The 24752-nt window shown below is 39.2% G+C and overlaps 1 protein-coding gene across 16 annotated transcripts in view; it reads right to left on the bottom strand.

The window, feature by feature from the left end:
- CELF4 (CUGBP Elav-like family member 4) overlaps positions 1-24752 on the bottom strand; it is a 715523-nt gene that overhangs the window by 600519 nt on the left and 90252 nt on the right. For all 16 annotated transcript variants that reach the window (XM_039718741.1, XM_039718767.1, XM_039718775.1 and 13 more), the window contains exon 2: positions 23427-23509. In XM_039718741.1, the coding sequence (XP_039574675.1) occupies positions 23427-23509 (83 nt within the window). The remainder of the gene's footprint in view (positions 1-23426; positions 23510-24752) is intronic.

The raw sequence follows: 24752 nt of genomic DNA on the forward strand, positions 1-24752 counted from the left end.
ATAAGGAGCAGGCTGGCACAAGCTGGCTCTATTCAAGGTAATCCCTGGGCTGAAAGATTAGGAGATGCCAGGGCAGAGGCCTCTCTGCTCTGGAGGCTGTCTGGCCACATTCATGCAGCACCTCTGCTGACAAGCTTCCCCAGATGGCACTGGTTGTAGCTTAACTCCATCAGCTGGATACAGCAAATTGTAAACCAGCATTTGCAAGTAGAACATTTAGGTTTCATGTGACCATGTGAAAGCTAGAAGAGGATATGTCTGTGAGCATAAGGAATGAAAGAGGAAAAAAAGCTTTCAACTTTTAAGTCTAGACATCCATAGGAGCATGTTTCTTCTCTTTAAATTACTGAGCATATAAACACAGAGCAGCTCAAAGGTTGCACTCATTCCACTTGAAGCAGAAGTTTAGAACTGTGGTTCTGCTTCCTGTGCCACTGAAGTCTCCAAATTTTCAAGATTCAAAGACTGTGAAAATATTAACTCACAAACACTAAAAAACTTGCCTGATATGAGAATGGAAATGTATGTCAAAACACCTCACCCAAAATGTTGATGTCTAATTTTTTTTTGTAGAAAATGTACAATCATTTCATTTAGTAAAATAAGTAGGTGCCAATTGTTCTTCCTAGTTAAGGAAAAAATAGTTCCTTATGAATTTGTTTAATGTAAATAAGCTCTCTATTTGTCTTTAATAAATTCATACATTATTAGAAAATCCTTTATACAAGAAGACCTACTGAGCTATATCATCTCATTTTAAAATATTTCCTGTTGGTGGAAAACAAAGCAGCCACCTGCAAGGGCCTTGTGCTCAAAAGGATTTAAATAAACACACACAGATAATTAGATCAGTTAACCTTGCAAATTAAAACAAGCACATTGCATTATCTCCAGTTTATCCTAAAAGAAAATATGAAGTTACCTCAGATAAATAGTTTAATAAAGACAGTGAAGAGCTTATAGCAAGCTGCATAATGCTAAATCTTCTAAGCATGTGGGTTAATAGGATGAAAACCTAGTTTCTGACCAGCTTCATTTGGAAGACTAGCTACTGATTTGCCTGGGTCCAGGGGATTAATTCACCAACCATGCTGTCAGAGCAGTTTCACCTAACGTCACTTGGGCAGCCTTAGCCTTTGGGTCACTCTCCATTAAGGGAAAAAGAAAGATGGGATGACTGGCCACACTCAACTACTACTCTGCAATGGCTGTAAGAAGAAAACCAAATATTATACCTTCATTAGGCTGAAGTTAAGGAAGATGAAATATAACCATGATCACAAAGTACCACCAGGGCTGGCCAGAAAAACATTACTCCATTTAATGCACACTTCAAAGCTATGAAGCTTATTTCTCTCCTGTGAAGAGAAAACTGATATTTTAAGAGGAGAAATAACACTGTGTATTATCCAGTGATTAGATACCATTTTAGAGGAGAATTCTCTACCAGTATCAGAGCAGGTTTACTTACTGATTTGTAACACCAGATGTCATCAAAACAGGATAAAGGGAACTTGTTGGTCAAATTACTGTTCTGAATCTGAGACACCATCCCAGTAAGAAATATACCGAAAGCAATATTGTTCCAGAAAACATTTCAGTGCTTTCCAGGAGAATAACTTTTGTGTTATTTTTCCATCATTTCTGCTCATTAAATTTGGGATTTTCCTGTATTTTAAGCAAGAAAGGATGCAGTCACAATTTTAACAGTGAACTTGACTGCACTACAGATCCTACACACAGGTAGCTCCTCATCACAGGCCAGTTGCTCCTCACTGCTGGGGGATGATAGGTGTTGGTCTTGCAGTCAGGAGCTGCTGCTATTCTGGCAGTGCTGTCACTTCTGTGGATGACACCTGTTTTCATAAGCAAAACTTCTCAAAAATATTTGGTGCAAATCTGCTCTCAATGACAATTTTAAGGTTTTCTAGTTTTGGTATATATCTATACATACACATAAAGAGTGAATGCCATTCAAGCACCATGGACAAACATATCTGTTTGCTACAACAGTGCTTCAGTTTTTTGCTTCAGTTTTGACACCAAATCATGACTGTTGAACATTCAGAATCAAGACCCTCTGTGACCGAAGTTCAGAGATCTAGGGAGGTATAAGGTGGTGCCCCAAACAAAACAAATTAAAAAGTTTAGAGTGAGCACTTGCTGCTGTACCACCTAATCTGATGTGCAGTGTCATGTGGGTCACAGAGGTTTTTGAAAGATATTGCAAGCCCTAGCAGAAATTGGTACCTGCAGAAGTAGACTTTATAGAAGTAAACTGAGAAGTGAATGGACATAGGGCTAAACTGAATTTTTTGTTGTTATTGTTTTGTTCAGAGTGAATTTAGGTTGCACACCAAGCATAAACCAGAATCTCAGTTTTTTCTTCAGCCTCGTTTCTGTAGACATAATAAAATTTCTAAATCATTTTTTTGTTGTTATCGTTTTGTTCAGAGTGAACTTAGGTTGCACACAAGCATAAACCAGAATCTCAATTTTTTCTTCAGCCTCGTTTCTGTAGACATAATAAAATTTCTAAGTCAAGGCTTGATTACCCAATGTCCTTGGTTACCAAATCATGCTGGTTAGCCCAGAAAACAAGCCCAAATTTACATCTGCTGTTTTGCAGACAAATCCCCTGGGCTAGCACAGGAGAAGGTCATGGTATTGGAAGTGCATCCCTTAATGCCACAGGCTGTACTATGCAGCCCTGTAAATAAACCCTGTAAGCAAACACAAGGTTTGGATAGCAAGGCTATCCCTTCTGCACTTTGCACTTCTTAACCCAAACATTAAGAAGAATAGAGAACAAAACTAAAAACAAGAAAACTCAACATCCAAATAAAAAAAAAACAAACAAACAAACAAAAAAACCCAAAAATCAAACCAAAACGAACTACGACCCAAAAAAAACCCCAAAAAGCAAAAAAACCCACAAACCAAAACAAACTAAGAAAAATACCCAAAAAGCCAAACCAAACCAAAGAAAAAAAATACAGAAAATAATCTGGCTGCTTCAATGCTACAGAACAGCTCTTCCCTCATCTATTTTACACCCTCAGCTTTCTGCTGCTGATCCAACACACTTGAGTTTCATTTCAGAAAGTGAAGCTGCTAAGCAGCTACCAAATGACCTTTGGCTCTTGGATGAGTATTTATGGCAGGCAACACATACATCAACAACAACAAAAAGTTTCCCCAGTAACGGAAATGTTTCTGCCAGCAATGAATCTTTTACAAGCTTGCAAGATGTATCAAGAGTCTAATAATCAGATTAAAATCACATCAAACTATGTTGGGAAGTCAAGGTGAAGGCCTTTGGATTGTTCTCATGAATAGCCCTATCCAGACCTACTAGGTGATGATAAATTCAGGTTTTTGCTTGGTTGGTGTTTTTCAAATTTATTTTAAGGGCTTACAGTTTTTAAAAGCCAAGAGGTGGGAAAACAGTTGGTGTTTTAGCAGTTCTTGCCAGCATCTGACAATAGTGAAATGGTTAAGAGGAAAAAAAATTGAAATTTTTCCTGTGCAGGGGGAGCAGATGACTGGACAATAAATACTTGATCTTTCTATGCTACTTTGCGAAAGAGTTCAGGGGCTTTGTCTTCCTTTTGTGGTGAAAGCCCAAGATTCAGAGAGGCAAAATTATTTGCCCAATATAATCTATATTTCTAATAGTTGACCTGCTAACAAATTTGAAACCTCATGTCCCAGACTGTGGTTAGCATTTCTTCCCAGGATCACTGGGAACCAAATTTGTGGATGGGTTTTCCATCTACTTCAGAACAAGAATGGTCAGCTTTATTTTGCCAAGCACAAGAAGAAATGCTGAAGACCCATTGCTTTATTTCCATATCCCATGGAGTGCTTTCCTGAAAGTCTGGCTTGAATATTTCCTTTCCAGATATGTATCCCATGTACAAGTGCTTGAAATAAATACATTGCTCCCTGACTTTTTTTCCCCACAGAAGGCCACATGGAAAATAAAGCCAAGCATTGACAAAAGAAACAATGTCATCTGTCAAGGTGAGCTATTAGCTCCTTCCCACCTTCCCAAGGTGTGGCAACTGGAATTCAAAGCATTAACAACTGCTCTGAAGATGAAAAGTATAGTAACCCAGGAAAGTGTGCTACCAAAGGTAAGCAGCTTCTAGCCATACTGGCTGCAGATGAGCATCTGAGCTACAAAGCCCTACCCAGCTCATGAAGCAGTGCCACAGTCACCTGGGCACCTCTCTGCACTACAGGGAGGCATTAATCTTGCTTTCAGGCTCAGATTAATCAGGTTTGCACAAACCAGAAATTCAAATAACTTCAACCACCCAGCTGATTGCTCACAAAGACAGTTTGGGAATGTTCAGGTGAGACTGAAAATGGGCAATAATCTCCTTCACCCTGTCCACTCAGTTTTCTAGAGGATGGCTGACCGTACCATGAAGGATCATGCATCAGGTCTCACTACATTATAAAACATCAAAGAAGCATGGGAAAAAGACAGTGAGAATACTAAGTTGGCCTTGAATATCTATAAAGATGCCTACAGCTAATATTGCCTAAAATACCAAATCTCAGGGAGAGAGTTTTTGAGATGGAGAAGGGTTAATATCTGGATAAAGGGGCTAAGATCAGTGAGCTCACACAAAAACACTGCAATACCAGAATATTGCTCCCACTTTAGCTTCATCTAAAAGTCAAATCACATGACTGCATTTTCCAGTTTAACTTGCACGTCTGCCACTACCAAGCCAGCCTCTGAGAATTGTATTCACCTACTCACTGCAGAACTCCCACCAGCTTCCCAGTATAAGAAAAACAACATCCTTGGAAATAAAAGAGCTCTACCATCAGCTTACTAAGCCCTGTTCCACCTCCTCCCACACATACTGGGAATGGACATAATGGATTGCTCACATGAAAAGAGAGGTTTATCGTGTCCTTGACTTAGCTCTACTTTCTGGGAATCCAGATGAAGACTTTTCACTGGTTCCAACTGAGAGCAGAACAAAACAGATACTGAACACATATATAAGAAAAATCTACCCACATACTGACAGAAAATCCAATCAACTTCATCCCTTCCCCCAGTACTAACTTGGGTTCTCTGCACTGAAATGAGTCATTTGTAATTGACTAATTCTCAGAGAGAGAGATCAAAACCAGCCACAGACAAAGCCTGAAGAGCCTCCTCATTGTCTTCCCTTTGGAATAGTAAAACTGTGCTTTAATTCCAACTTCAGAAAGCCTCTGGTTTTTCCACGCAACCTCTTAAAACTGCGGACTCCCAGGATGACATCAAATAAACACCAGTGGGGCTTCACCGCACGGAGAGGCGACCTCTGGCAGACACGTGCGCGCCGGCTGCGGAGGCTCCGGTGAGTCAGCAGCCGGCAGAAATGCCAGTGCACACACTGGCCATATGCTGCTGGGTGCCTCATCCTCCTGTAGTAGATCCCACGGGCTCCAACATGTTCCTGCTGCTCCCCGCCTACCCCAGAGGGAAGTGGTCCCCCGGATCACTGCCCAAGGTAGGCATTGAGGTTGTAGCCCTGGGGCACCCAAAGGTCTGGCTGGGTGCCCGAAGAGCCAAACATCACAGGGTAGTTCACACAGCCCAGCACCCTGAGCTTATCAGGAAATTGGCAAAAGATGCTTCAGCAGCCTCAGTTGTGCAGAGCAGGTCTGGGCCTGGAAGAATTTGCCTGTGGTAGTGAATAAGGGTGTAGGGAAAAGTTGTCTGTGCCTCCTGCTCTTTAAAGACTCTGCTAAACTGTTCATTCTGGGTCATAATATAGAGAGCTTAATGTAACCAATCTCTTCTTTTTAGTGTCTTCCCCTTCCTCACTGAGAGTTGTTTCAGCCCTTCTTGATGTTTTTCAGTTTTGCAAGGGTTCTCCTTTTCTTTTAAATCACTTTAAGATCGTTCTTTGGGTTATTTTTCATAAATTTAAATCTTACTGAGAATTACACTAGTGTTTAATTTATATGAAGCTGTTTTCATTACATGAAATTGCTTCAGTGTACTTTTGTATAATGCTAATTTTCACAGAGAATCTGAAAAACTATGAGTGCATTTCTTTAAAAAAAGTAAAATTTTAACTCCATTGAACCATTCCATATTTCCCATAATACAGTTTTCCTAGGTTTCCACTTGAATTTATTTCTTTGAGGGTAGGTAAGACAATGAAATTATCATCCAGAGGTAGAGAGTTGTACTTGGAATGGATTTGAATATTTGTGAGATTTTCAATGAACTTGTTGGAGTCCACATCAAATTTCTCTAAGCCTCCCATGTATTACTCATATTTCCTTATATTAGAGTGCATATATACACACTATGATTTGTTTTGTGTAGCCATTTCCTGCCTTGTGGAGGTTTGAAATTTCACTCCAGTTTGTGAATTCATAATTTTTTTGCCGATTTGTTGGGGTTTTTTTATATTCTGTGATGCTTCTCATGCATCTGAGTTACCACATCAGTTATCTGTAATGACCAGCAGGGATGTTTCTTGGGAAGGAAAATTAAACATTACTTTAATTTGTGATAAAAGAATCTGAAGGAATTAACTGTGGGAGAGAAAGGCATACTGCATCTCACTTGAGTACGTGGTGATTAGAGGACTTTCTCTCCTGATTGTCTCATCCAAACCAATACACAAAGAAATTCTTCAGGGGGAAATGAGCTCCTCCTCTCTTCAGACAAGACAGAAAATGCACTCCATGCAGCAAGGAAATTAGCATCTATTTACCCTGCATGCACTCCAGAAGAGAGGCCATTGAAGCAAGCCAGCAAGTGTGTGATCCTATAATGGATAATCACAGACTGATATGGGTTCCTGTTCTTGCTTCCTGACAAACAGTTTTTCAGAGCATATGATCTACATTTTTCAGATCTTCTGAGGACCTGTGAGCCAGCTACTTGTAGCCTAAGAAGAGTGGATGTTCAAAATCAGAGAAGAAATATCAACTAGGAATGAAACTAAGACTCTCCTGGTAAATAAACAGACCCTGATGAAGTGAGCATCAAGGGAGAATTTCTAATTTTCTTCTTGAAAGCAATATGTTTCATCTGTATGCCACTTATAAGTAAGTGCTTTTTTCCATCTCTGTGATTCAGGATGAACCAGAACAGTTCCAAACCCAGTAACATTATGAGTAAACAGTAACATTCCTGAACTTAATTATTAAGAAGAGCTTTCTACTGATTGATTTTTTAATAATAGAATGCAAATTATAGACTGTGAAGATTATTTGTTCAGAAATATTAATCAGCAATTATTTTCTCTAGCAAAAATATAGATTTTTCTTCCATTAATGTGGCGAGGGGTATTATTTATTGTTTACATTCCCTACTTTTCCATTTTTCTGACTGTATAGAAAGTGGCAAAGAAAATATGTTGCTTGGATTTTTTTTTTCCCAAGGTTCAAGCAGAATAGTCTTTTGAAAATAATTTAAAAGGGATTTTTGTCAAATGGTCTGAAAAATAAAACATAACAAACCCCTAAGTTGTGCAGCGAAGAGCGTTCTCAGAGTACTGGAAACTAAAGTGAACCTCTACAAATGGGATTTGCAAAATTAGTATTTGCATTCAATTTTCAGCATCTACGTCACTTGAATTTTCAGAGAGCTTTTCAAAAGCCCCAAGAGATAGAATACAAAAGATACAAGCTAGTCATAAAACTGTACATTAATACTTATATTTTCACTTATCTCCTTTGAAGGTCTGCTTGAAGTTGTACAAAGACAGGACTCATAGGAAATAGTTGCCCATAGTAACTAGTATCCTGTATTGAAACCCATTTATCCAACTTTCAAAACATACTCTGGACCCACCTGTCACTTCAAACATCAAAGGTTGTATTGAAGGGATATTTAAACAGAAAGACCTTATTGGGAAGTGGGGACCACAATATATTAAAAAATACCATCAGAATGACGTAAGAAACACTCAGGCAAGTGTCTGAGTCCTCTCTCTTTCTTGCTTTTTACATTAAATACATTCATCCTTTGTTAAAGGTCTCTGTCTGCTACTTGATACAACAAATAAAGCATACAGCATGGGAATATTAAATCTCTCCCCAATGTTTAAAAAAAGCCCTTCTTCCCTTTCCTCCAAGCAAACTGAGTGGGGTTTCTTCCCCTCCCCCTCTGCCTGAAAAACTGGGGGGAAGGGCAGGAGAGATTTCTGTGTGAAATCAAAAGGTACCCTTGAATCAAGTCTGATAGGCTGCTGAAAATTCAGCACAGAAGCGTGTTTCTGTCAGTGAAAGACCTTGTTTGTTACCGTAAGGATTGTATGCAGCACGTTGTTTGATCCTGAGAGGACTTTGATCTATGCTAGCACCTAAAATATAGCAAAGGATGTCACTAGGCTTTGGAAAAAGAAGGGAAAGGAGAAACAGGAAGGGAGGGAAAGTGCAGGTGTGTGATGCCAAAGCAGGTGACACTGAATTATTGATGTATTGGTCAAGTGAAAGTGGTTTTGTACAGTGGAGAGCTTGGTGTTGCACTTCTGGGGGAGCTAGATTTTGCTGTCTACCCCAGAACACACTATTCAGGGACAGCAAAGGTCCAGCAGAGCACATCAGAGCAACTTTGAGCATTAAATTCAGAGCAAATAATTACTTTGCCTACATGACCTGTCTTCTAAGCCTTTTCTGAAGTATGAGTGATATGAAATCAGTCTGCCCTCCTTCTTGTACCACCAGAATTGGAAGAGGTTTGATTGAGGATCAGTGTTGAAAGTATTCTTGACCACTACAAATGTGCTAATAAACAAAAAGATGGCTATACAAAGGTACTCCTGAGCCACCACACTGCTGTGGGTGCTGATCCAGAACTATCAGGGAAAGACATATGAGGCAGTTAAGGCCAAGGGCCATCTCTGGATGTGAACAGGTCAGAGGTGGGTGCAGGTCCCTGATAGCACATGAATTTTTCTGGTGTTCATGGACAGTGTAGAGAAGTAGCAGGAAATCTTATTGCTAAGACAAAGCAGGTAGAACACATATTAACACAATTAAAATACATACAGTTGTCTGATGCTTGTACCTGTGAGCAGCATGGGAAACCTTAAACGAAAAACACTGAAAGGAAGTTGCCTAGGACCATCTCTTTCATATGCCAATGTGTGATTCCCTCATCTGTCCCCAGGACACCATTCACAAAAACAACCCCAACATACACCTTGCGCTTAAAAATAACAAGAAGAATCTGAAATTCCCCTTGACAAAAACAATGTTTTCCTGCGATTCTCACCCACAGAAGTGGAGAGGAGACATGATCAAGGAAGACAATGGATGCTCCATTTTTCCCTGTCCTTATTGATGCTGGAGCAACTTAGATGAGTTTTACTCCCTGCTAGCCATCTCCCCTTTCTCTGCCCTTTGGTGAGATGTGGTGGAACATGATAGGCATCTTGTATTATGTCTTGGAGAGATGCAGAGAGGAGAGAAGTGAGGAATACTTAATATGATGCAGAGGTTCACTGCAGTGACAATAGTGTCTATTATTCTTGACATGACCCTAATGCAAGCACAGGGCTGTTTGTAGGATGCCTCTTTTTATCGACAAGTGTATCTGACCCAAATTTTATCACAGATGTCAAATACAGTATGGACAAGTACAGCATGAGTCTAAGAGAAATTCTCCTTTCTTAAAATAAATATATAAAAATAAAGCACTAGTAAGAATGTCACTCTTTCCTTATTTATTTTCAGGTCAATCATGAGAAAGAGAAGAGAGGCAACCCCCTTCTGAAAGTCTAGAATCATCCTGAGCCATCAACTTATATTGGAAGAATGCTTTTCCCTCCCAACAGTTATCATCCTTTGTCAGCATCACAGGAGTGTCTAGGACACTGTAGTCAAAAGCAGGAGTTGTCACTGCTAAGCACTGCACACAAACACAGATGAGTATGAAAGGAAAAAACACTTTTCTGGAGGACTCTAAGTGTCTACCAATCAAAGAGGAATGTTGGGGGAGGGTTAATTAATTCCATTTAGTAGTTAGAACATCAAGGCAAAAGTGGATTTGTTGAACTCTGTTACGTAGGCAGGTATTGAATCCAGAGTATGGAAACCCTAGTTCTAGTTCAGCCCTCAAAACTGCTCTTTATTCTAGGTATTTCTCTCTCCACTTTCTCACAGCCTCACTTTCCCACCTCGGGGAGGTTTGTACAGAGGCAACTGAGGAGCTGCTGACATTTCAATGGAACCTGAGGTCCTGTGCAGCAAACTCCATCTGTGTGCCTGGTCCCATCTCATCACTGCACGTCAAAAATCTATACATTCATCTTAAAATCCAGGTCTGGTATTGTGCCTCAATGAACCACACCAAAATATTCATCCACTCAAAAAAGTCCTTAGCATTTCCAGAAAATTATGTAGCAATTTGTATAAAAATGAAGGGAGAGGATGAGAAAATAAAGGCAGCATGTGTGTAAATATCTTCAAATAGTCAGGGATCAGGTGAGTAGGAAATTTAGCTTGGGTGGGCAGAGAAAAGCCAGTGTTTGTTCACTTTTTAGTTTGAATTAGGTAATGCAGGGATTTGTATCAGGGAAGCTACGTATGTCAAGCAAATGTCATGCCTGCCTGTTTGGGTTGATTTCTGCTTTTCTGGCCTTTTCATTCGAGCAAGAATTTTCTATCAGATCCAAAACTCAATCTTCACATAAATGCATGATCAAATCCACTATGATCCCTCAAATGAAAAGGTCTTGAATTGACATTTTCTAGAGAAAATACTTTCATTTAAAAAAATAATAATAATAAAAAATACAAAAAATCCACCCTAAAAAAACCCAAAAAAAACCCCAAACAAAAAAAAACCCACAAAAAAACAAACAAGCCCCTCCTACAACCCTAAACTAACCAATCCAAAAAAAAAAACCAAAAAACCCAAACCCATAATGCTCTAAATGCTCTAGCAAAGTCTTGTGCATTACCTAGCATGCTGTCTAGGTAAAGACAAAAAATACAAAAGAAGACAAAGAAAAGAAATAAAAGGAGAAGCCACATTATGAGATGATAGAGACTAGTGGACCTCTCAGTCAATATAGCAGTACTGATTTCCTCTAGATATGCAGAATTGGTATATAAGCACGGCATTTGGGGATGAGATAAACTTCTTAAAGAGAAATCGGAGTTTTAATTTTATTTGTTTCAGTCAAAGAAGAAATTTTGCAAAGTGCTCATTCTGGAATTTGCCTTTTTTCAAAGATTAAGAAACAATATTAGGATGGAAAAATGTGCATAAATGGTAACTCACACTTCAGGTTCAAAGAGTAAATCCAGGTTATAACAACTGGATGAACTGGTGATTTTAAATTTGCATGACAGATACTGTGGTCTCCATAGTTTTGGATTTCGGCATGTCACTGACATGGCTACTGCTTCATTAACTAAGTCCACTCACAGAAAACCTTTTTTTTAAGGGAGACAAAAAAAAATTTGGAGGAAGCTTCTGCAAAGCCAGTAGTGGACACAAAGGAAAGAAATAGGTGTGCAAGCAGTTGGAAGTAGCTGTACACTGATGTGATCTGTGACTGGATGGTTGTGTAACCTCTAAATGCTGAATGGTGTTAGTTGTTAACTGTTGTTTTAACTTTAAGTTTATTGAACCAAAGGCCATATAACTAGAGCCACTAGAGTAAAAGATTCAACTACTTGGCATTTAAAGAAGTTTTTCTGGTGAGTTGTTTTGTGTACACAGGATATCAGAAAGATAGTGATGAAAACCTAAACATATTTCTATGGGGAAAAAAAAAATCTGTGGTGGCGTCAACATTTTCATTTTTAAACTGTTTTGGATTTATTTTTTAACAATGTTGGGTCCACTTGGTACAGTTCTGATTTTATCCAAGTTGACTTAAGTGCTTTAAAAATGAAGAAAGGAAAAAGGATTATTCACTTTGATTAAAAGGGCATTAGGCTAGGTTTCAAAAAGCCACAAGGTAGCATATCATCTTAGTCAAAGTTCAAGGTTAGAGCTGATATTAAAAGGCAAGACAAGTGAAATCAAGAGGGTTGCTGTTAAACTTGGCTCTTGTAATGGTGTCGGCTTCTGTTCAGAGTTCTCTTGGCCTCTGGACAAGATACTGCAATTCAATAACAGCTAACAGAGACTTTCTAGGACTCTCAAGGATGTTTTCCGAGTTTCAAATGGAGAGACCTCCAGTGGCTCTGATCTGTATCATCAGGCCACCTCAGATAGGTGCAAGACTTCAAGTGACATCCTAGGAGCAGTGCTGGCTGACTGGATGGGCTATGAATAACCATAATAACAACGATTATAAAGAGCGTTTGCACATCAGTGCGAAAGAATGAGGAGCAAAGAGGATAAATGTGACTCTTAATCTTCAGCTATCTGCATGGGAAAGTATGATTAATAACTACAGAGGCTTAACATAACCTCCTCAGATAACGAGTGAGGTGGCCTTCTCCAAGCCCTGATTATCCTCTTCTAATGGGCTTCATATATTGTGTAAACTAATAACCAAGGCCTAAGCATTGCACACTCCAGGGTCTGCAGGAAAAACACTGGGCCCAAATGTGATTAAGTTGGTGAAAATTGCCCAGCAACACAGTGTGGTCTGCTTGAGCAGAGGGGGGGACTGGGAGGAGGGAATGAGAAGCAATGTATCCTGCAAAGAAATGAAGCAGAAAGTAGCAGCAATCTGCCTTTTAGCGTTGATATGCTGGTATAAATCTCTTGCCTTTCAACTGGGATGGCTATGAGTTTTCAGCTGGAATTGGTGGAGAGGCAGGGCACAGCCACAAGGTGTTAATACCAAGAAAGGGAGGCACCCGTAATGAGGAGATCTGATTGTGGTACTATTCAGAAAAGTCAGCAGCAATGCCAGATCTGAAGGGTAACTCAAGTTGTCAGTCAGTGTTTCAGTGCTGGAGAGTGAAGAGGCGCTCAGAGAAAGCTGGTGTCTCTAAAGTGAGTGAGTTCAGCAACACATTCCTGGACCAGGGAAAAAAAAATAGAAAAAAAAAACAAAATAGAAAAAACAAATGACCTTCGAGCTCCCTTGGCTGTATCTCTAAAGTGCAAGCACAGCTGAAGGGACTCAGCTGTATAGGGCATCTAAAGAAAGAGGACAAGATTCTCATTTGAGCTGCACTGATGTAAAGAAGCTTAAACTCTGCAAGAGCATATGGAGTTACTCTGAATTTACATCTAGCCAACAAAAGAATGACAGCCCCTCCTCACTGAGAAACATAATTCTTAGCTGCACAATGAATATCACATTAGATTATCCAAACTGAAATAATTGTAAATACTGGATTTATCTGGACTCATTTGTGCTGTCTGCTTAATTGTTGCACTTCACTCAACAAGGACAATGAAATTAGTTTGGACAGGCTCACTTTAGAAGAATTATCATTGTGCTGTGGCAGGTTGGATTCAGAGTACTGGTGGAAAAGGTTTAAGGCTTAACTGACTAAAAATGAAAGAGGAATAGCAATATTCATAAATTTGGGACCTCCACTGGGACATGAGCCGCTGTCTTTGAAGGGTGTCACATCTGTACTCTTTGTAGTGTATCCACATTTGTAGACCCTGTACTGTAGCTTCAAAAAAAAAAAAAAAATACAAAGCCCTCAAATATCAGCATTTTCTCAGGCTCCCCTTAGAAGCTCTGTGCTTCTTGAATGCTAGTAACACATGCCCAAATTCCCCAGGAGTGTCTCTCCTCTCATAGGTGAAAGCATGAGTCATGTCAAGCAAAGTGAAGATGCTGTGGCAGAAAAAACAACAAGGTGGGAGCAGCAGGCTGCTACCAACAAAACAGGTACCCTGAAAGGTTAGAAAGATGCACCCTCTGCACATCCCACTCCCTTCCCCTGTGCAGGATAAACACAGGCAGAGAAATCAATCCCCAGTTGCTCTGAGGAAGAACAGACAAGAGAACACAACATGTACAACCCTCTCCTGGGTGTCTTGTTTCTCTTGGGCAACATGAGTATGCACTGAAAAGTTCATACACACTAAGACTCATAATTTCAAGAGACATGAGGTTTAGGACAAGCCAACTCTGCAGTCTATATACATGTGGCATCACAAAAGGTGGAAATGTTCAGTAAGCTGAGTCTCTCCCTTTGTCTTGAGAAAATACATGCTCTCCCAGGCAGAAGTAGTTGGGAAGCAGGTTGTTCCTCCTCAGCAGCTGTAATCTCAACTCATTTCACCAAGCAGGCATTACGGGAACACAGGGTAATGTTTCCAGAAAATCTACAAAGGAGATAAGAGATGGCAAGGACAGACGTGCATGATGAGATGGGATGTAGGAGAAAAGGAGAAAATGATGCTTGGCAAGACAGCAGATATTAGTGTGACTTCATTGAGAAAGGACACTACAAAATAGCCTAAAAGACATAAGCAGCACCTCAAATGTTTATCAAGGAAGATCTCTACATTAAGCTAGCCATAAATAAAAATACCAAGAAAAACTGATTCCAGTTTTACCACCTTGAAAACAAAGTGCTCTTCCACTGATCAAAGCTGTAAATGAAATCAGAAACTCACGCCAGCATGTCTTATCAGTTACATATTTACCGTGCAAAGTCAATATAGTAGCATAGAAATTACTGAGCCATTCTAAGAACAAGAGAAAAATAAATTTTCTCCATCTGTTTGAAGGAACAACCTGAGCTTGGAATGGATTAGTTATAGCTGGACAAAACTTGCTCTGCCAAAACCTGCCTACAAAGCCAGTGATCAAAACACTCATTTTTTGCAACATGTCAAAGAAAATATGCACTAGAAAGTAGCAGAGGATTTTAGGATTGTAGTATACCATACCTAAAGGGAAAGTAAGAGAACAACTTCATTTTAGCACCAGAGGATTCATTTGGCGCTGAAAATGAATGCATATCAAGGTCAAAATATGTTACAGAAATCAAAGAAATTTCAATGCATGTTTTTACAAGAAATTGTATTTTAACAAACTTTTTTTTTTTAAAGGAGTGACATGGTGGGAAGGGGAGGGGGGAAAAAGGTATGGGACACAAGATATAAGAAGATCCCATTAAAGAGAAAAATGGGAAATGCACATTTCTTCTTTGAAAAATAGGTTAGGCTTAATTTTGTCCTTGTACTTACAGAAACTAATCAGAGAGATTTGACATTGCTGGGAACCTGCCAAGTGCAGCAGCTCATACATGCGGTGCCACTGTAAGTCTCTCACTGCAGCTACTCAAAAGAGCAAAATCACTTCAGATACCTGCTCACCTCAACTGATAGTGCAATCTCATGGTCAGTCACTCCCCACCACTTTCTCCCTGCCAGAGACAGAGTGCAGCAGAAGGGAAACACGGTGGCTAAATGGGTTGCATCATGTCAAGTCCTATCAGAAGCTATCTGCAAGAGGAGAGATGGGACAGTTTCTGCCACTCCCAAAAGCAATCCAGCTCAGATAGTTCTTTAAAAGGTGTCCTTAACTTAAAGAACAGTTTTAAGTTTAATGCACAAATCATGCTCTTAGATTATTTAATGTAGGGAACACAGCTTATTTTTTAAAGGATCTGCAGCCAGTGGATGGATTTCACATGGTAAGGCTGGCAGGCAACTGCAACTGAAATGTTTTCAACAAGCATAGATGTTCTTAACCTACATAGCATAAGGAGCACTACCAGAAATAATGTTTCAGGAAAGATTCAAGTCCTTACTGTAGAACTGCCCACCAGGAATTACGGTCATGGAGTGCAGTTACTCTACAGCATTCAAGTCCATGTTTTTGTGTTTTCATTGCTACTACATAGACTATTTAAATTAAATTAGATCAAGACATAGGTCCATGTGTTTGAAAGACAATGATTTTGATGGCAGACATACACATCTGATCTATCACTCTTGTGCATGGTCTTCAGCCATGTATTAAAAAAAAAAAGAAATTATTGTATTGCCATTGAGTATCTGAACGATTTTAAGGGGTGTATACACTGCATGAAAAACATCAGGCAGACAATGCTCACACCAATGTAAGCTATGAATAGTACAGCTTGTAAAGCTCTAGTGTAGGTGGGCATATCACCCCATGAAGAAATGCAACTTACACAAATATATAGGCTCTTTTACTAAGTGCTTTACTAGAAACTTACAGTGGCCTTACAGATCACAAGCAGCGCAGACTTTGCAGTGCAAATATGGGAAGTGTGTGTTTATGGAAATGTTAGCCTATGAACAATGACTCCTGGGCTAGGTAATGTCTCACACCATTATTGAAAATATGAAAATGTAAAGAGTGCCTGTTCTCTTCCTCTGTTTCTCTGTGACTGAGAATGTGGGATGAGGAATGAAGGTTTACTGCTTTCAAATTACTCCTGGGTGTATTCCATCATTGCCATATCAGTAGGGTGATGCAACTGGCAGTGCTTGGGGTTCATTAGTATCTGATTGTTAGCACTGTTGAAACCCCAAGACATCAAACACCTTTAATTCTTACAGTTTGGGGCTGGGGCCTCTCTCTAGCAAAAGGGCTGTGGGAGCTATTGAAGGGCCCAGCAGGTGTCAGGGATGCTCAGTGTTTGTGAGATCATGCATTCGCATGCAAAGATTCTTGGTAAAAATATGTTTCCCCATTTAGAGCTACGGTACTTTTCACGATGACATCATTTCAGCAGTGACAAATATAGCTGAGTCTGCTCTTTCCTACGCCATATAAATCCCTTGACCTCAATCAGATCATTGCTGATTTACACTTGTGTAAATGAAGTCAGAATCCAGCCCGTGGTATTCACAAATGTAGGCCAGAGTAAGCATTACTCACAGACAAGAGACAACCCTTCAAAGGAAGGAAAAAAGATCATTTTCATGCAAATATCCTTAATAATAAGGAACAAGAGTTAGAAATAAGAGTATGAATGAAATGCAATCAAGAACTGCTCTGAGATCAGATTTGCTTCTAACTTTATGATGCTGCATCAGCTGCTCTTACAGCAGCTTAAGCCCAAAATTTGACCTACCTGAAACTTGTTATACATAATTTTTCATCAGGGATCTCTGAGCTAACTCAATCTCTGAGCTTGACTTTGAAGGTAGCTGGAGGTGCTCAGCTACTTGTAGGGTCTAAAAAATTTGTTTGCTGTTCTATGAAAATGGAAACTTTTTTTCCTCCTGATATCCAGGTTTTCCCTCAAATTGTTGCACATTATCTATTTATTTATGCATAAACAGTGGCATTATGGTTTGGAGAATAGGGGCCCTTTGATGGGAGGTAAGCTTGACTAGCCTATGGGAGTTTACTGCTATGCATGTAAATGAGGACATACATACAAATATGCAGAACAGACAAGTGAAAATATACAGCATCTCTTTAAAATGAAATACTTTGATTGCTCCAATCACAAGAAGTTGTAAAACTACCCTGAAGAATTAACAGCCTCAGTACATGCTAACTACATCCATCATAAATTCGTCTTTAGTTTCTGTTATCATATCACTGTCTCTTGGGACCCCCAGTCCTGTCATCATTTGCCCTTTATAATTTATTCAGCTTGTACTTGCCTGAATCCTTTCTACTTATCATTCATCTTTACAGTTGTACATAAAATTAGATTGATCCTCCTATGGCAGACACGTCAGAGAGAAAAGTTGTCATTGAATAACACATAAAGCAAATGAAGGTCCAGCAAAAGCTTTTGTTGAATAACTTGGAAATCATCCTCTGAGATCCAAAAGGTGTCAAATCAAAAAGAGAAGACAATGCTACCTTTATAATATTATTTTTTCTGCATTTGCACATCATTTTTCAATTGCCATCAAATCTCAGACACAACTGGGAAGCCTTTTCCCATTTTGCATCTCAGGCTGAGTGTGGTGAGCCACCACAAAGGTGATGAATACACCAGCCTCAGCTGAGATAACAGTGTGCATCCAACACACTGGCTCTGTCAGGATGCTGGCACTGTGTTCTTTCTCTGCAAAGCTCTTTGGACTGGGTAGCAGAGAGAGAGTTTACTTTGTATTCTAGAGGCTGCCTTGTAGGGATACAGAAGCCAATCTTTAACTAGTGAAATGGAACTTTAATGTTTACCAAGCAGATAGGACCCAGGTGTTTCATCTCATCTGGTGAACAGAGCAGCACTGTCAAACTACAGGGGTTTTTAGCAAATGGAAAGTGCCTATAGCTTCCTCTTCCTCTCCTCTTCCCTGCTTTGCCCAAAGCAAGGTCCAAAAGTACTTTTTCTGCCTGGTCACTCAGAAGGAGGAAACCAGGGGTAAAAAAATAAATATCACTTTAAGCATGACATTGATATCCAAAAATCTTAAAGGGAGAATTTCTGGAGAATTTTGAAGGACAGTTTTTCTTTTCTTTTTTTTTTTTAATATGTTTTTTCCCCCTGTTTTTTTTTTGGTTTTTTTTTTTTTTCACCAAGTCTCTTACCTCAAATCTGCTTTTATTTCTTTTCATCTTCATTTTTAACTTCAGAAAACAGACATGTTTCTCCCAAGGGAACAATTAAATGTGTTTTCTTTCAAAATCTAAAGGGCATGGTGAGCAGGCTGTGTGTTCAGCAGGCTACTTTAATCAATGGAACCCATCCAGCCTACCACTGCTGACCAAATTGCAATTTACATCAGTAGAGAAAAACTTTTGAAATGGGAAGTTGTGGGAATATAATACCATTTTTGGCACAACACAGCATGCAGGGTGATATGTGGTTTAATGGTTTTCTCACAAGCTTTTGGAAAAAGCTTTGAAACATTAAAAAAAAAAAAAAAAGACAATAAGAGAGTAAAATTTCAAGGCCTGCTTAAACAGACAAATCCATGCTATATGTGCAGGACTTCTAAGTCCTGCACATATAAATGAGACACTTATGTCTCATTTAAGCCTTATGACATGGATTTAAGAGAGGCCAGATCTTGCAAGGTACCCTCCTGCCTCTCCTCTCTGTTCAGGTGTTTTTCCTCACATATACATAAAAACTAAAGTGGTAAGACCAGTAATGTTGGAAAAACCTTTTTTATTAAAACAAACAAACAATCAAACAAACAAACCCCCAACAAAATAAAACAAGCAAACAAAAAGCCAACAAAACAAAAACAAAACCAAACCAAAACAAAACCACTCAAACTCTGGGCAACTGAAATTAGACGGAGGGTTTTTGTTTCTTTAAAAAATGGGTTTAATATGAGTTTTATGAGCTCACCTGTCTTCTAATGTTAAAAATGCATATTTTTGCATATGATGAATAAAACAGAATGCATTTTTTCTAGATGGCAAGAAGAGACAAAGAATATCAGAACAGTTAGGGAGAAAACTAATTATGTTTCGCACTGAGAAATTTAGCATACCAGTAGTACCACTGTCTCTTTCAAGAGGAATAGATGCAGTAAGAAAACCCAGCCTATTTCCCAGGCTGAAGAAGCCCTGCAGATTGCTGAGGTTAACAGTTTCGTACATACTTAATTTCATAGTTATTCTTTGCAAGTCTTAAAGGAAGGTTTTAACATTATGCAAAGAGACAGTGCCTTCAACCAAGTATACATGGACTGTTCTCTCCTGTTGCCTGAGAGAGCCACAAAGAACTAGGGGAAGAAAAATGCTGCTGTGCTTATCATACAAGAGCTCAGTTTATTTGTGCTATAAATAAAAGTAGATCTTGATAGCGTAATTACATTTCTCAGCATTATCCTCTGCCATTCACTTGAGAAAGAAAAAAGAAAGGGGAGAAAAAGTTCGCTTCACTATAATTTGTAATCAAAATGACTACACTTAAAACATAATTTTATTTCCCCGATTTCATTTCCTGTGGAGCTTTGTGGGGCAAATAGATAATATTATACAAAATCTGCAGGCAGATATAATTCTCCCATACGTTGCACTGTCATTGTCTAGATCATTTTACCCCCCTAGCCTTGCTTTCCTTAGGACCATGGCCTGTGGTTTGATATTACATTTTATCATTGTGGGATATATCAGCATCAGAAGTCCCAGGGGTGAGTCAACTTCTACTTTCTGTAATTTCTCTCTTCTGCTCCTCCAAATTACTCTCCCTTGCCTTAATTCGCTTTTTATAATGCAAGTTAAAAAAAAAAAAGGTGGTGGTTTCCAGCTATGAAGGATTAGCACAGATTATGGTGAACAGTGTTAATTATAGGTGAGGAAAAAGAATAGTGCATCTCTCCAATCTGTTCTTGATTTCCCCCGTGTCTGTCTGTCTGGTAATAAGCCTCCTTTAATCTGGCAGTCCCCTTGGTGAAATCAGCGCCATGGACAGCAATATTGATTGCTTCTGAGAAACCATCACAGCTGCTCAACCAAATTACCTTTGATATGTGACCTTTAATGTAATTACTGCAACATCAAAGCATTTCTATAAATTATTAAAGAACTAATATACTTCATCATCCAGCCACTCTATTATATGTAAAATAAACAATCACAAGTAAACACTAGAATTTGAATTGTCCGAAAATCACAAAGTGCTCTTTACACATATGTGCACACTGTGCCACATTGACTTTCCATTTTAAACGAAACAATTTCAAACTCTCCAAAAGAACCTCCAAAAAGAAATTTACTCATTCAGATGAAGAAGATCCAAATGATAGCCTTATGTTTTACATTCCATTCCAGTTGTTTCAAAATATGTATCATGTTTCCTTCCCACCGAAAAACAAAGTGCCATAAAGACTTTATTAATCAACACATACCTGCTTGGAAGTCTTTTGATTATTCTACAAGATGAGTTTATGTCCTACATATAACATAGAAATATGTGAAACATATTTCTGTCATCGTACAAAGCACATCCAGAAAGTAATTACTGTAAAATATGTGCATGTAGCCACTCTACTAAAAACAAAGTGATACATAGCTAAGAGGCGAGGCATCTGAATCTGGACAAACCCTCCTCACGCCTCACCATTTCCATACATTACCATTCCTGTGCATATTATTAAAAATTACTCAGTTCTGTGTTTTACAGTACAAAGAATACAAACAGCAACATTGCAAGAACAAGAAAGTGTACAGTTTATCAGGGAATGGGAAAGAATGGCTTAGTCTAGTGCTATTTATTTTTTCCTATACCATGCCTGTTAATTGTTTTTGATGCCTCCTCAGTCGAGCTGTTTGTGTCACAGACAGTGGAGTGTCAAGAGAAGATGTTATATATGTCTCATTTTGAACTTATGTGAATAAGGACTTAGACCCCTGACCTTAAAAGTGCCTCTTATTTTATGGAGATGAACTATGGTTGATATTTTTGGTGCATGTTATCAAGAACAGTCAGGTAAGTCATAAATAATTCTCTGCTACTCAGATAGGAACCATAAAACAGTATCCAGGCATGATACTTTATCAAGAGACAAGACTGGTTTCCTTAAATAAACTACAGTGACATCATTCAGAGGATGAGTTCAGAAACTTGGCAGAAAGCTGCATGAAGAGGATTTGCTGGTGGAAAGTAAACCTTTATCCTGAGACAAATAGAACTGGAAATGAAAGGGATGGGAAAATCAGTGTTCAGAACTCTAAGAAACCTGGTTGCTCTTTTAGACAGAGGATTCACTGCTCCTAGCTCAATGAGATCCTTATGTGTCTCCTGAAAGTGTGTAAGGAAACAACAAAAAAAAAGGCCTTCTAGAGACAGTGTGGCCAGTATGGAATATATGTAACAGAAATTGCACAAACCAAGGAAGTAATTGTTTGCCTGTAGTTCTAACAAAAAAGTTGGTTGAATTTTACCATAGTCGAAGAAAACAGTTTTGACTTTTAAGACTTTTGTGATTTGAAGTCTCTAACACGGAGATTGAGATTCAGAACCGTGAATATATAGAGAACTTTGGAAAATAAAGGTCCTAAATTATCACTTGCCCTCCCTCTCCAACACCTGAGTCCTCAATCTCACTGACCCACTGTGTTCTTGAAGACATTATCATCACAAAATTTCAGGATAAGATTTTAAACTCATAGAGAAGAGAGAATTCCATTAGCAAGTGAATGATCTACCTCCTAATGAGAAGTACATGCAGTCTCAGTGGAAAATCTGGAATTTCAATTATTCTTTTTTTAAATATACAACACCTTATTCATCACATCTTTAGTTTAGATAAATAACTTATTTTATTTCAAGCATATTTCAGTTAAAATGTTACCTGAAACACCCCTATTCAACATATTTCCACTTTTTTTTTTTTTTTTTTTAATCATTCAGGAAAGTGAGAAGCAAAAGGAAAAATATTGGAGGGGGGAAGAGGAAGAAAAACTGAAATTCCCCCCAAGACTGAAGTTACTTTCAATCTGCTGCTAAGGAGTTTTTAGGAAAAAAATAATTCAGAGGGAGTTGTCAGCTGACAGAAATATTTTTAGGCAATGAAGTATGAAGTATGTATATATTTGCATAAGGTATGGCCTTTTAAGCAAAGATAGATGTAGATGAGCAAGTGCGTGGGCATCTCCATACTGGCAAGGTGGCTTAGAGATAGGTAAATACACCCAGGATGATGGAAACAAGCAGAGCAGAATCAACACTTCCCTCAGAACACAGAGCAAGGGATGTGTCTTAGATCTGGTGGAAAGGTAGGTTATAGCCACACAGCAATCAATCATTCAACACCAGCTAATAAAGACAGACTTTTGGATAGATTTCCTCTCAGTTTCGATGCAGCCTGGAAGCCTCAGAAGCCCATTCTTAGTTACGTGGTCACTGGCTCCTGGTCACTGTGACACCAGTTCCATTCCAGTTGCAGGAGCACTTGGCTGTTCCCAATCCACGTACTCTGGCTGAATCTAAATAGTCTCTCCCTCCCCCGGGTAACCGCTTAACTAGAAACCCATCCCAGCAGGGCAGGTCTTCCCCACATAATGCTGATTCTATTTTTAGTTCTGCTTGTGTTGTCTGAACCTTAGATCTTGCTCATGTGAATAATTTTCCTCATTATCTCGTGTGCGTCTTTCCTCTCTCTCTCTTTTCTCCTTGTCTCACCGCCTTTCCAATCTGCTACAGCTGCTTGAATACTAAAGTAACTGAGTCAAACCACTTTGTCATCAGGAATATGTTTTCATTCTGTGATAACTCAATAATGTGATCTGTTTCTTGATTTCTTGCTGCCAAACCTTGCTTCAGAGAAGAAAAGTAGCGAGAGGAAGCACCTGGTGAGGACTTCTAACATTTCACTGTAGTGGTCAGAATCTTAAAGCAGTTTATCAGCTGAGTAAAGCTGGTAGAATCCAGCCCATAACCAGTTGATTTGTGTTTTCCTGACTCCCAATAAGGGCAAAAGGTTTTTAGTTTTGTGCATGGAAACCTTTTGGGTGGGTTGCCGGTATCTTGGTTTTATTAGCACAATGGAAATTCTGAATAATCCAAACGGGGACTTTCTGCTTCCAAATCTGAGATAAGAACACCATATGTAACCCATTTTAGATTTAAAAGGAAAAACAAAAAAATCAGTCTGGACTCACCCCCGGCAGTGTCTTCTGTTCATGCAGTGCGCTCTGGGCCTTTAGAGCAGACTCCCTTTCGCAGTATGTTAGGAAGGCACAGCCTGCAAAGAATAAGAAAAACCTTGGTAACAACACTGTTTCAGAGAAGATCCTTCTGAAATTGAGACATAGAACAAACCACTTTCCTGTCATCATCCCATTCCCAGTAAATCAATCATAAAATTCTCTCCTTAGTGTGTCAGTGGTAAAAGTCAAGAAATGAAGCTATCATAGCTTCCTCTGAACCCTGGTGGAAAGTAAGCAACAGTGTACCAGTGAGTGCTTATTTTTCCTTCAAAACATGTTTATGTGTCAGGTACAGAAGGCTGGACAGGATTAGGGATCTCAAAGGTTCCATATGATGGCAAGGTGGGGCGTGAGATCCCACTCCTGCTCCAGCAGCAACATTGGGAACAAGTCCCTTGCTGCCACATGCTGAAAGGTCTCACACCTTTCTTTTGTACCAGGTACGTTAAGTAAAAGGGCATACAAGGACTTGGAACTTCATACTGCAGAGGAAAATTTCTGTTGTTTAGCCTTACCTGCACCAAAAACTCATTGCTTTTTTTGCATCACACCAGAAATCAACCTCCCTGCACTGGCTGCTGCAAGGACTCACTGGCTTCCAATTATAAACACAACCATGCCAAAGCCCAAACAATCACTCCAAAACATCCCTGACCCACAGATCACTTGAACTTCAGAGATACACCAATGGGTTACATCTTTGATTCTTTCAAAGATTAACTTATCAACTACAAAGCCTAAAGCCCTGTCAAAGTAGAAACCTGCTGTGTTTTCGTTCCCCATCTCTATGCTTCCCTTCAGGTAAAACTGGATTATGTTGCAATATCTTACTCCATTTGTGTGTCTGATGTGATCAAACTATTTCTTCTTACTGCAGTATACTGAAAACCTGCCAGTTCCTGCAGCAAAAAATATGCTTGTTATGCAGAAGACATTTTCTCTGAAATTACTACAGGATGTCTCCAGCTCCTTGAAATGGAGGTATCATAACTTTCAAGGTTCAGGCAGCATGTCCCTCAAACTGAGAATGTCTTTCAAGAGCAGCACAAATACAGAGAGACTACCAAAGAAACACACAGGTCCCACAACCTCATCTTGACCCACCCACCCTCTCCCCAAGAATATTTAAAGTACGTAGCAGGTAAGTAAACAGTAGACTGTAAAGTGATTTTCAGCTTTGATTGCCACTGTGAGCATTTTGTCCATGCAATGGTCACTGTTTTTTCCAAATCGTTTCCTTAGGGAATATTACTGAAATACACACTTTTAATGGGTTAG

The sequence above is a fragment of the Passer montanus genome, unplaced genomic scaffold (genome assembly GCF_014805655.1).
Source record: "Passer montanus isolate IOZ18808 unplaced genomic scaffold, ASM1480565v1 scaffold104, whole genome shotgun sequence".
Lineage (NCBI taxonomy): Eukaryota > Metazoa > Chordata > Aves > Passeriformes > Passeridae > Passer > Passer montanus.